Genomic DNA, 14,008 nt, shown 5'->3' on the forward strand with positions numbered 1-14,008 from the left:
CCCTCAGAGTTTGGCATTCAAGAGAGACCAGCTTCTCCTGATTCAGTAACATCAGAAATTAACATGAGGCCACTCTCACCAGAATCAGAGACAGAATACAGGCCCATGTCACCTCAGTCACTGATGGTAACATCAGAATTAAGAACATCATCTCCTGATTCAACAACATCAGTGAATGAATTCAGGACGTTATCAGCAGACTCTCCTGTACCACAGTTTAGGCCATACATAGAATCAGTTGTGTTAGTTTCTGGCAGCAGGTCATCCTCACCTTTATCAGTATTCTCAGACAATGAAATGGATGTACTGGACATGACAATTATGGAGGAGCACGGGAGATCCTTCACACCTGTTTCTGAAAAGGAGTTAAGGGCACTTTCACCTGATTCTCCCATACCTGAGTTCAGACAGGATGTACTTTATCCAACTATTTCAACTGCAGGATACAGATCAGCATCACCTGAATCAGTTTGTTATTCAGATATCGACTATAAAGATGAGGCATTTGCACCCGATGATTATAGACCTTTATCGCCAGATTCAGAGGCATCCAGAGAAGAATGCCGGGCACTGTCACCGGATTCACCTGTACCTCAATTTAGAGCAAAAGTAGTGGAACGTTTTCCGTCGTTTGTTGGGTTTAGGTCATCATCCCCTGAATCAGCTACATCTGATGTTGAGTATGCGCCTATGATGAAATCCCCACTGGATACTGAAGATAGACCAGACTCTCCAGAGTCATTAGAACTAGAAGTTGAAGAAAGACCTCTTTCACCTGAGTCTGAATCAGAATATAGGCCGTTCTCACCTACATCACTGATGTTTGAGTCAAATTTCAGATCATCCTCTCCTGAATCAACTGGCTCTCTAAATGAATTTAGAGCTCTTTCACCAGACTCTCCTATTCCAGAGTTTAGACAGGTGCTACAAGAGTCCTTATACACACATATGGAATATAGATCCTCTTCACCTGAGTCAGTGTTGTCAGATTTGGATGTGGAAATTGAGTTGTCTTTCCCAGCAGTCATAGAAGACCGACCCTCATCTCCTGAATCATTTGCATCTCTGAGTAGATACAGACGACTTTCTCCTGACTCCCCTGTACCAGACTTCAGACAGGCTTTACCAGAGACATATCCTGACTTTAATGCAAACAGGTCATTGTCGCCTGAATCAGAGGCTTCAGATATAGAATATGCACCTTTAAATTCACAGATGTTTGATTTTGAGGACAGGGCAGAGTCCCGTCAATCAGGGATGTCTGACTCTGATCGTAGATGTTTGTCTCCCGACTCTCCGCTACCCCAGTATACAATGAGTGCACCAACATTAGTTGGAGTAACGCACAGATCCACATCACCTGAATCAGTTTATTCAGAGGCGGATTTAGAGACAGATTTGTGTATCCCCTGGCTTTTTGAGGACAGAGCTGAGTCTCCAGGTTCAGCTGCATCCAACGAAGAGTTTAGAGCTCTTTCACCAGACTCACCCATACCGGAATATAGACATGGTCTACAAGAGTACTCAGTATCACATATGGACTTAAGGTCTATGTCACCTGAGTCAGTGTTGTCAGATTTGGATGAGGAAATCGAGTTGTCTTTCCCAGCAGTCATAGAAGACCGACCTTCATCTCCTGAATCATTTGCATCTCTGAGTAGATACAGACGACTTTCTCCTGACTCCCCTGTACCAGACTTCAGACAGGCTTTACCAGAGACATATCCTGACTTTAATGCATACAGGTCATTGTCGCCTGAATCAGAGGCTTCAGATTTGGAATATGCACATTTAATTTCACAGATGTTTGATTTTGAGGACAGGGCAGAGTCCTGTCAATCAGGGGTATCTGATTCTGATTGTAGATGTTTGTCTCCCGACTCTCCGCTACCCCAGTACACAATGAGTGCAACCACTATGTTAGGAGTAAGATACAGATCCACATCACCTGAATCAGTATATTCAGAGGCGGATTTAGAGACAGATTTGGGTATGCCCTGGCTTTTTGAGGACAGGGCAGAGTCCCGTCAATCAGGGATGTCTGACTCTGATCGTAGATGTTTGTCTCCCGACTCTCCGCTTCCCCAGTACATCATAAGTGCACCAACGTTAATTGGAGTAAACCACAGATCCACATCACCTGAATCTGTATATTCAGAGGCAGATTTAGAGACAGATTTGTGTATCCCCTGGCTTTTTGAGGACAGAGCAGAATCTCCAGGTTCAGCTGCATCCAAGGATGAGTTTAGAGCTCTTTCACCAGACTCACCCATACCGGAATATAGACATGGTCTACAAGAGTACTCAGTATCACATATGGACTTAAGGTCTATGTCACCTGAGTCAGTGTTGTCAGATTTGGATGAGGAAATCGAGTTGTCTTTCCCAGCAGTCATAGAAGACCGACCTTCATCTCCTGAATCATTTGCATCTCTGAGTAGATTCAGACAACTTTCTCCTGACTCCCCTGTACCAGACTTCAGACAGGCTTTACCAGAGACTTATCCTGACTTCAATGCATACAGGTCATTGTCGCCTGAATCAGAGGCTTCAGATTTGGAATATGCACATTTAATTTCACAGATGTTTGATTTTGAGGACAGGGCAGAGTCCCGTCAATCAGGGGTATCTGATTCTGATCGTAGATGTTTGTCTCCCGACTCTCCGCTACCCCAGTATACAGTGAGTGCAACCACTATGTTAGGAGTAAGATACAGATCCACATCACCTGAATCAGTATATTCAGAGGCGGATTTAGAGACAGATTTGTGTATCCCCTGGCTTTTTGAGGACAGAGCTGAATCTCCAGGTTCAGCTGCATCCAACGAAGAGTTTAGAGCTCTTTCACCAGACTCACCCATACCGGAATATAGACATGGTCTACAAGAGTGCTCAGTATCACATATGGACTTAAGGTCTATGTCACCTGAGTCAGTGTTGTCAGATTTGGATGAGGAAATCGAGTTGTCTTTCCCAGCAGTCATAGAAGACCGACCTTCATCTCCTGAATCATTTGCATCTCTGAGTAGATTCAGACAACTTTCTCCTGACTCCCCTGTACCAGACTTCAGACAGGCTTTACCAGAGACATATCCTGACTTTAATGCATACAGGTCATTGTCGCCTGAATCAGAGGCTTCAGATTTGGAATATGCACATTTAATTTCACAGATGTTTGATTTTGAGGACAGGGCAGAGTCCCGTCAATCAGGGGTATCTGATTCTGATCGTAGATGTTTGTCTCCCGACTCTCCGCTACCCCAGTATACAGTGAGTGCAACCACTATGTTAGGAGTAAGATACAGATCCACATCACCTGAATCAGTATATTCAGAGGCGGATTTAGAGACAGATTTGTGTATCCCCTGGCTTTTTGAGGACAGAGCTGAATCTCCAGGTTCAGCTGCATCCAACGAAGAGTTTAGAGCTCTTTCACCAGACTCACCCATACCGGAATATAGACATGGTCTACAAGAGTACTCAGTATCACATATGGACTTCAGGTCTATGTCACCTGAGTCAGTGTTGTCCGATTTGGATGTGGAAATTGAGTTGTCTTTCCCAGCAGTCATAGAAGACCGACCTTCATCTCCTGAATCATTTGCATCTCTGAGTAGATACAGACGACTTTCTCCTGACTCCCCTGTACCAGACTTCAGACAGGCTTTACCAGAGACATATCCTGACTTTAATGCAAACAGGTCATTGTCACCTGAATCAGAGGCTTCCGATATAAAATATGCACCTTTAATTTTACAGATGTTTGATTTTGAGGACAGGGCAGAGTCCCGTCAATCAGGGATGTCTGACTCTGATCGTAGATGTTTGTCTCCCGACTCTCCGCTGCCCCAGTATACAATGAGTGCAACCACTATGTTAGGAGTAAGATACAGATCCACATCACCTGAATCAGTATATTCAGAGGCGGATTTAGAGACAGATTTGTGTATCCCCTGGCTTTTTGAGGACAGAGCTGAATCTCCAGGTTCAGCTGCATCCAACGAAGGGTTTAGACCTCTTTCACCAGACTCACCCATACCTGAATTTAGACAGGCACTACATGAGTGCACCATTCCTCATGTGGACTTAAGGTCCACTTCACCTGAGTCAGTGTGGTCAGATTTGGAAATGGATTTACCTTTCCCAACATTCTTGGAAAGCAGACCTACATCTCTTGAATCACTAGCATCAATCAGACTTTCACCTGATTCGCCTGTACCTGACTTTACTCACCCAATGTTTGCATTACATGAAACTATTTTTGAATGTAGGTCAGCATCACCTGAGTCAACTTGTTCAGATGTAGAGTACATCGTCTTAAGCCTAGGATCGCTAGTTTATGACAATCGACTCTCCTCCCCTGGCTCAGGAGCATCTGGAGAGGAGTACCACGCTCTGTCACCAGACTCACCCATACCTGACTACACACAAACAATCCCTGAAAACGTCATTGTGAATGTTGGGTTTAGATCACCCTCTCCTGAATCAATTGAATCGGATATTGAGTATACTTTGAGCGAGTTTTTAATGTCCATGAATTATGATGGTGATGATAGACCGGATTCTCCTCAATCAGTAGGATCAGAAGTACAAGAGAGGCCACTATCAGTTGAATCCATATCAGAATACCGACCCTTGTCTCCTGCAGCTTTGATTGTGCTTGGAAACATAAGATCAGTATCTCCAGAATCTACTCAATCACTTGATGAACACAGGATGTTGTCTCCAGACTCACCTCTCCCTTGGTTTACACAAAATGTTCTCGAGACCACGAATATAGAAACACGCTATGGGTGTTCGTCCCCAGAATCAATATTTTCAGATTTGGAATGTGGTTTTGCTCCACATGACATAGAAGTCACTGACATGAGACCACTAACACCTCAGTCAGAGAGATCAGATGATGATTGTAAACCTCTGCCCCCCGAATCACCAGTACCTGATTTTACGAAGGCATTTGTAGAAAATGTGATGACTTTGAGAGATTTATCACCCACTGAATTTTCAGATTCAGATGATTTGTCCCAAACTTTAGACCCATTTTGTCCAGAAGACAGGCCAGCATCACCAGAGTCCATCGAATCAGATGAGGAAATGTTACACTCCGTATTTAGATCCTCAACAACTGATTTACAAGTTCCAACCGCAAATGAAGCAACCATTGATAGCACAATTTTAACTACAACAATGGCACCTACATCACAGGAGGAATCGGTCATCATGGTGGCAGAGTATAATCTCACTTATGATGCAGAGCTCTGGAAGCTGATTTCTCAAGTACGCGATCCTCAGTATGCAGGAGAAACATTTGGCAGTAAAACAGGATTCATGCAATTCATTAGTAGCACGACAGATTATGTTCCAGATGATGAACCAGATATTACATTAAAAGATTCAAATGAGCAAGATAACTTACCATTTACTACAACCGACTCAGCAACAGCGACATGTGCAGAAGTCATAACCAACAAACCAGAGTCACCTCCACCAATGATTGAACCCGCTTTACCTTCTGGTGGAGCTCCATACAGACAGGCTAAGTTCACATTTGAAGTACCTGCCTCTGATGCACACACAAAGTCTGACGATGATTGGGTGGTGGTAGCAGTTTCTGACACAGCAGATGATGATGTGTGCTGTTCACCAGATTCCTTGACAGAGTATCGACCCATGTCCCCTAATTCAGTCATGGTGGTAGAAGCAAGAGTGTCATCACCAGAATCTGTAACATCAGTCAATGAGCTGAGACGACTCTCTCCAGATTCCCCCTTACCTCAATTTACAACGGCGTTACCAGAATGCGTAACGTTCCTGAGATCAGCTTCATCTTCACCTGCAACTCTAGCATCAGATATAGATTATATGCCAGATGTAGACTCTATGGTATTAGACCATTTGGATTACAATAGAGCATCATCTCCAGAATCTATGCCTGAGTTCAGCAAGAACAGGTCACTGTCTCCAGACTCTCCCATCCCTCAGTTTGAAGCATCATTGGATGAGTACACCACTGCACATAGGTCATCATCACTTGAATCGATGGATTCAGATTCAGAATGTGAGCTTATGGTCGTGTCATCAAGAGCCGTTGAGACTGACAGACCATCCTCACCTGAGTCCATATCATCTGTCAATGAATTCAGACAACTATTGCCTGACTCTCCAGTACCTGTGTTTATGAGAATATTGTCTTCTTATTTTATGGATTCTACATATATTGATAGATCATCTACACCAGTGTCTTTTTCATCAGACTCAGAGTATGTTGCTTTACCTATTGATTGTTGGATCGATGACAGCCCAAGGCCCCTGAGCCCTCAAAGTGTTGATTCAGATGAGGAATTAGGCTTTTGTTTTGAGGGGACTGATAGGTTTGTCTGTAAAGCAGATCTTTTGAGTCATGTGACACCCCCTTTATTGTCTGAGCAGTCTCCGTCATTTCCTAACAAAGAACCATTAGTTGTGTCAACATTACAAGTTCAAGATAGTGACTCAGAGTTGAAGGAAGAACATGTCGATCCTGACCACAAAATGACCGGACCACTGTCAGAAGTTTTGTCATACGATGAAAGGATGCCTCGCAGCTCAGAAGAGGAAAGTATCTCAACTTTAAAGACCATTGTTTGTGAGGAAGACTTCCAAAAAGACCTCCCTGTTAAGCTCTCATCAGTTCAAGGTGTACAAAGGACGGGGGAGATCGTTCACATCAGTGCTGGAGAACAAAAGAGCACCACAGACCCACAGAGGGTAAGACTGAGAGCATGACAATCGAGCAAAGACTCACTTGTTTGGGATAAATGCTTAAACATGTCACCTGGATGAAGGAAATAACCGTTTGTCTCAATGAACTAATGACAAAGTGGAGTGCTGTTAATGCCTCAAATGTGTGGAATTGAATTTTTCCAGAATGTGTGGGAATGTTAAAATACTTATTCCTCTTCCTTCAGCTCTGATTGATCTCTCTAATGCTTAGAAGTTTCTCAAAGTCGCATGTCATGGCTTCACGTTAATTGTTTTTAACCAAATAAGATGTTGGCTGGATGGAAATTTGTGATTACACAGTGATGCTAACCGGGTGTTGAAGTCGTGCATACCAATCAGCATGGTTACCAACCAATATGTGGATTTCTTTGTGAACTTATTTAGATCATGTTGATGTTTGCTTACAGGCTCATCAGACACCAGGAGAATCACAGTTCCATAAAGACTATAAGGGGCAAAGCAATCGGTTGTCTGCCACAACAGCGACACAAGATGTCAGTGAATTAGGTGCCCCGATCACTGCTGATAAGCCAATGAAATCAGTCCCCCTACAGCTACCTGACCAGAACCTATACACGACCCACAGGACCGTTACTCCAGTTCTACCTGAATTTGAGAAGACGTCAGGCCCCGAGACGGACGGATCGCATGAGTTCTCCGAGTGGGAATTGTCCCCGAAGAAAGCTGAGTCCAGTGAGCTCTTTTCACCCATGTCAACTCAGTTCTTGGTGCCACCAGATTATGAAGCAGTATTTTCAGGACATCAAACCTTGAGAGTTTCTGAATGTAGCCAAGCCTCCTTGAATGATTTGAGCCCATTGTCTCCAGTTTTCAGTGACTCCAGTTCAGCTCAGGTCAAGGAAGAGACTGAAAATGCTGAAGACATCGAGTTTTCCCCAGGCTTTAGGAAAGTCCTCTCGGAATTTGAGAAAACAGTTGCTGAATTTGAATCAGACGATCCAAAGGTCCTACCAAAGGAACTCAGTATAGGATCAGAATCCCCACAGCTCTCTGAGTCAGATCTGGAATTCTTCGACTGCAGACAAGCCTTGTCTGACTTCTCTGAACCAGAAGATGTGAAACTGGAACATCCGCTTTCCTATCATATCTCTGAACCCTCATCCCCACTGCCTGGGAGTCGCCTTGATCTTAGCCTCCTGAAAGGAAACCCTCAGTTAAATGCTCACCATTTCCTCCGAGTGGACGATTACAAGCGCTTCTCTTCTGGCAGCGAAAGTCTAGGTGAATTTGCTTACGATTCAGAGGGTTCACGTGAGTGTCGAACAGAGGGCGACCTCGCCCTGTGTGAGGAGCTTCCTTCCAGAGATCAGGCAGGGTATTACGATGATGATGACTTCCTGGGAAGGGTAAGAGGTTGAGCATGGGCACAATGCTGCACTGGCTGGTGTCTTGCCTGGCCAGGCTGGTTGCTGTGGCGCTGCATTCAAGACTCACATAGAGAAAACTCGCAACTTTGCACTTAGTGAACCACAGGAGACTGACAAGTGCTTTAGTGTGCATGAGTTCCTACACTCAAGAAAATAACAGAAATTTAACTGTGATGAGTTGCTCTTTTGAATATTCTGTGACAATTGCTATCAGTGACTGGAAAGCTGTGTTTGACATTAGTGGTGTGATGTGTTGGCAGTTCCCTATTTTGAAGTAAGCATTGGTGACGTTTACAAGCTGCTTTTAAGAATCTCTAACCTGTTACTGTTCACATCTTCACCTGTTTGCATCCTTTGATTTCTGCTTGTTGGTTTTCCCATCGGTGTGCGAAATACTCATTGACAAAAAAGATTAGGTCCACTTCAGCCACTCAGTAAAATAAACTGGTAGATTTGATTTAATAGTGGCTTACCCTTAAGCATCTCTCAATCAGTTCCAACTCATGACCTGATCAACAATCAAATACACTGCTAGCTGGCTGCAGGGCTACAAACTGTGGAATGACAGGATGACGTCTGAACGTCTGAGGCTTTTGAAGTATTGTGATTAAACTTTGTGTCAACAGCTGGTCACTTACATTATATTACATTTAAAATTATATTTTGGTGGCCCCAGAATAACTTTATGTGGCAATAGTTTATGTCAAGCCCTGAAACAGAACAGTATAAATCAAGAAGTTTTGAGTAATCAGTCTGAGGCCTATTTGTATTTCGTACACTGATCCCCATCCTTGCATGTTTATTTCATTTGGACGTTCCTTCCTGGAAGTGTGCCTTCTCTTCATCTTACTTCACTATTGTGACATTTATACCATTTCTTATTCCTTTATTTCATTCATCTGTACGTAAACATTTTTGACAAGCACAAACATAAAAGTGAGGTTAAGGGAAAAGAAGGGACAGCCGCTGTCTGCTGGAGTGTGCTTCAGTAATACTGTGCAGACCTGATATATTGACTTCTGCTGGTTGTGTGCTGTCTCCCAGGAGATAGAGGAGGAGCTAGGGTTTCTGTCCTCTGATAGCTCAGAGGAGGAGGTGCTGACCACCAGGGTGGTCCGACGAAGAGTTATCATTCAGGTAAACGAGCATGAAGCAGCTGTGCAGCCGAGGCGTGCTGTGGAGTGATGCAGGGTTAGTGGGTAGCAATGGTTTGGTTTCTCCATCTTATCTTATACTATAAAGCTTCACTCGCTTGTTAACTTTGGTTGCACAAAAGTTACTTAACCTAATTGCAAAAAGGATTTTTTGGTGCTGGTTTTTTTGTGTTCCTTTTGTTTCTTTTTTCTTTTACTGAAAAACTAAAAACGTAATATTGAAAAATTAAAGCCACAATATGCAGAATTTTTTTTATTTTGTACTGTTGCGCCCCCTTGTGGCAAGTAAAGAAAATCCTCCCCTTGGGATCAATAAAGGAATATCTTTAAAAAATATAGCTTATGCCATCAGAATGATTTGACCGATTCTGTTATTACATTAAATTCTACAAATTGTGGCTCTAAAGTAGACTTTTGATAGCTCATGTTTGGGTGCTTATGTGTGGCTTGTAATACTTTTTCTGCAGCAAATTACCCGCTGTTGATTGGTTACATCTGTGTGGTAACATGTTATTAATTTGAGTTTGTGTTTTGTGTTTTTACAGGCGGATGACCTGCCAGATATCCCACCACAGACTGTCACAGAGGAGAAGTACACAGACGAGCACGGCAACATGGTGGTGAAGAAAGTAAGTGAACGTTTAAAAAACATCAAAATATTCAAAACTTACACTTCAAATGTTAACCGGTCCTCCCTCTGCATTGTCCGTCAGATCACACGGAAGGTGATTCGTAAATATGTGTCACCTGATGGCATGGAGACGCAGGAAGTGACCATCGAGGGCTCTCACCAGGAGACGGTGCAGATCGAGGAGGGAGACACCGTATCCAGAGTGGTGAAGAGGACTGTGCTCCGCAGCGATGGAGACCAGAAAGAGGTCAGTGTCATCTACCAGCTACTCTCTACGTTTATTCCGATTTAAAGGGGAATTACGCAAAAAAACATGGCCCTATGTTTTCATATTTGGGTGGCAAGATGACTAATAGGTACATACATTTATGGGGCAGGATGTCATGGCTTATATTTGCGGGAAAATTGTTCAGTTTCAGCTAAGTGTGTTAGCATTGCTGCACCACTTAGGTTTATGGAGATGCCTTTAGTTTTGCAGGTATTTGGCTATAAACCTAATGTCTGTGTTCACATAGTGACACAATGACTAGATAAAACATGAAAGTGCATTAAACATTATACTCGGTACGTCTTTTCTCTAGTTGACCTTCTCAGAGCCCCCGGCCCTGGGTGCAGCCACAGCGTCAGAGTTTGAGGTGGAGCCAGTGCAAGGTCGAAAGGTCAGCAAGGTTGTAAAGACAACGGTGGTGAGAGGCGAGAGGATGGAGAAGCAGATGGGAGACGCCTCGCTGGCTGCAGATCTCCCCTCAGCCAGAGAGGACTTTGAGAAGGTCAGTGTGTCCCCACGAGAAAAATAGTTCTGTAGATGTTAAGTTCCCAGCTGTTGTCTTTCCTCTTTCCTCCTCCTGATCCCTCTCTCCTCCCTCGTTCCTCCCCTCAGGCTTTGAGTTATGCTGGAAGCTTTGGGAAAGTCCTCGTGCCTCATGTAGTAGAGAAAGAGATTTTGCAGGACGACGGTTCTGTGGTTAAAAGGTCGGACAGCAGCATGTGTAGACATCAGCACAGAGACATGCTGTTAACTAAGAGAGCATTTAACAGAGATTAACATGGGAGCATGGTTTGATCGTGTTCTGCTTCTAACCTTAAACATTGATTTTGACTTTGTAGGATTTTTTTAAAGCAGCTAATTATTATATTTTTTTAATTAATGTTTGTACGGCTTTCAAATTCTTCCTTGAAGAAAAACAAGCTAATTATGAGTAATGTGTAATGCCATGAGACGTGTTAAGCCTGGAGAACATTGGCAGCGTTGGTGTGTGATTCCAACTACAACCACTGGAGGGCGCCAGAGTCAGAGAATGTGAAACTGTGGCTGGATCTTAGTGTTTAAACAGAAAGTAGATGCAGCATAGTTTTTAACAGTTTGGGTAGGACTTTAATAAGTGGATTGTTTGGATGATAAAGTCCATTATGGGAGCAATGGTTAAGCTCAGTCGGTAGAGCAGGCGTCCCATGTGTGGAGGCTATAGCCCCAGAAGCAGCGGCCGCAGGCTCGACTCCCGCCCTCGGCCCTTTGCTGCACGTCATCCTCCACTCTCTTCTCCCACTATTAACTGTCTCTCTTCAGCTGTTATATAAATAACGGAATAGATAGGAGCTTTGTAAATAAAGCCGAGGTTGAGAATTGATGACAGAATTGCACGGTTTGTGTTTAATATATAAATATACCTGTTTGTTGTGACATGTAAATGATCTCATCTCATCCTCTCACCCACTCAAATGGCTTAGCTAACGCACGTTTTAGGTAGCATAGAAAGACATGAGCTAATCAAGAGTAAAGAAAACATGTGGACATGAACAGGATGAATGTTGTGTAACACATCTTTTTTTTTTGTTCTCTGCAGAAGCCAAATGCGTAAATCGCGAACCCAGAAGAGGACTGTGGTGAGGGATGCCCAAGGGAAGCACGTGCACCTAGAACGTCTGGACGACACCCCGGACGCCCTGCAGCCCGACGCCCTGCAGCAGCACCTGCACCGCCTGCTCATACGCTACTGTGAGGACGACCAGGAGGAGGAGGAGGAGGAGGAGGAGGGAGAAGAAGAGAAGGAGGAGTACTTTGACTGAGCAGCTGCTCCCTACATCTTCCACTGAAGCCTTTGGTGTCGTACGCTTCCTCAGATCCAGATGTTCCAGATCCCCTGTCCTCGCTGTTCACTGGATTTTTCATTTTGTTGCGTAATGGAACAGTGTTTTCGTGCTTTCACACTCCTCCTTCATGTCGTGTTTCTTTTGCTCTTTTTGTGACCAAAGATAGCACCCTTCATTTTTGTCGGATGATTTTTTTTTTCTGTTTTTACCTTTTGGCTGCTGTGGTGTAATTTACGGTACGACGCACCAAAGGTGGATCAAAGTCAAAGGGGGCATCTCGGACGTTTCACCTCACGCACGGGCCTCTTCTTGAAGAACTCTTGTACACTTTTGTAAATAAAGGAGAAGAAAAAATCACGCTTGGACTGTGGGGAAAAAAAAGTCCGAAAAAGTTCAAAGCATTTAATACATTAGCCCACCTAAACCTGCTGTACATGCACCGATCCAGCTGGAGAATGGCCACCATACAGATGAGATTAATGTGACATAGAGAACAAACTGGGAGGAGTGAATGTGTGTATCATCATGGACTCTTTATGCAGCCAAACATCACCCTGCTGATCTGTTTACACAGGCTGTGTGATCACACCTTTCGTCTTCCCATGATGCATCTGCCCTTATTTTTATTTATGTGTCTGTCTTTCTAATGTGTGTCGTGCATTCACATTTTATCTGTCGCAGAGCTGCCACCTCTGTGTACATGTATATACGCTGTGTCTATAGAGAAAGAAAGTAGTGATGAGGAATGTTTTGATGCAGATTGAGCACTTACCCCGCTGTACTCGTAGCTCCACCTTCACACGCGCTGCTTCTCCTCACCTGAGGCTGCAGCTTTCACATAAATTGTTCTCCATCAAGTCCTTCGAAGGATAACTCTGGATATTATCTTATGTTCTTGTCAACAAATTCCATATAGTAGAGGGCCAAACCAACAGTGATCCTACTAATTGTATTTAGCCTGACACACCTCATTTCTCTGTCACTATATCACACAGCGGCCATTTTCCTCTGATGTCATGCTCAGGGGCGGAAGCTCAAATGCTGTTATGATGTTAGACTGCTGTATTTCAGGTTTATAAATATAAACATAGGTCATCTTTAAAATTGTTATCATTTAACTGCTTCTTGATTGATCAGCAACTGACAAGAAGTTGGATAGTAAAAATCTAGAGGGACATTTTTGCCATATTTCAGGGTTAAAACAAGATATTGGATAACTTGTGAGGTAACAACTGCTAGGTCACGAAGCTAACGTTAGCATTCAGCCAATTCCCACTTAACAATATTGTTTAACAGTGTTAAAAAATATGGCACAAAAGCCATACGTTCCTTTGTTTACAGTAATGTTAGCTAGCTAACTTGGTACCGATAGTTATGTCGCTAAAGCGTTCGCAAACATTAGCATGCACCCATTTCCTTGATAACATTGCTGTTAAGTTGTTTTCAAACGTGCTACAGGAGAGGTGTAGATTCCGAGCTAACAGTATTGTTTGCTAGCTAATGGTAATCTTCAATGTTAACTCATAAGGTACTCACAGCTAATTAACAAAGCTAATTTTAGCAGCAGCTTACACAAGCATTCTACAGCTTCCTAGCTAACATTAATGTTTAAAGCTTATTAGGTAAGTCACTCAAGCTAACATTAGCATTCAACCAATTCCAACAGCTAACATGAGCACTCAACCACTTTCTAGCTAACATTACTGTTCTTAAACATTTGGTACGAAAGCCATATATTCCTAGATTACAGTAATGTTAGCTAGCTAATGGTAACTTTAAATGTAAACTCTTTAGCTCCCAACAGTTATGTCACAAAAGCTAATGTTAGCATGCAACCATTTCCTTGATTGCATTACTATTTAATAGTATTACAACATACTATAAGAGAGGAATGGATTCCTATCTAACAGTATTGTTAGCTAGCTTACGGTAATGTTCTCTTAAAGTACCCACAGCTAATTCACAAAGCTAACATTATCAGC

The 14,008-nt window shown here is 43.2% G+C and overlaps 1 protein-coding gene across 5 annotated transcripts in view; it reads left to right on the forward strand.

Moving 5' to 3' along the window:
- Positions 1-11,883, forward strand: part of ank2b (ankyrin 2b, neuronal) — a 133,433-nt gene extending 121,550 nt beyond the window's left edge. For all 5 annotated transcript variants that reach the window (XM_069671815.1, XM_069671813.1, XM_069671816.1 and 2 more), the window contains 4 exons: positions 9,850-9,933; positions 10,018-10,182; positions 10,517-10,705; positions 11,780-11,883. In XM_069671815.1, coding sequence (XP_069527916.1) covers positions 9,850-9,933; positions 10,018-10,182; positions 10,517-10,705; positions 11,780-11,794 — 453 coding nt within the window. In that variant the 3' untranslated portion in view covers positions 11,795-11,883. The remainder of the gene's footprint in view (positions 1-9,849; positions 9,934-10,017; positions 10,183-10,516; positions 10,706-11,779) is intronic.
- Positions 11,884-14,008: the final 2,125 nt, after the last annotated feature.

Source organism: Semicossyphus pulcher, unplaced genomic scaffold, assembly GCF_022749685.1.
Source record: "Semicossyphus pulcher isolate SPU_LCO1_2020_fin unplaced genomic scaffold, fSemPul1.0.p SCAF_21, whole genome shotgun sequence".
Classification (NCBI taxonomy): Eukaryota; Metazoa; Chordata; class Actinopteri; order Labriformes; family Labridae; genus Semicossyphus; species Semicossyphus pulcher.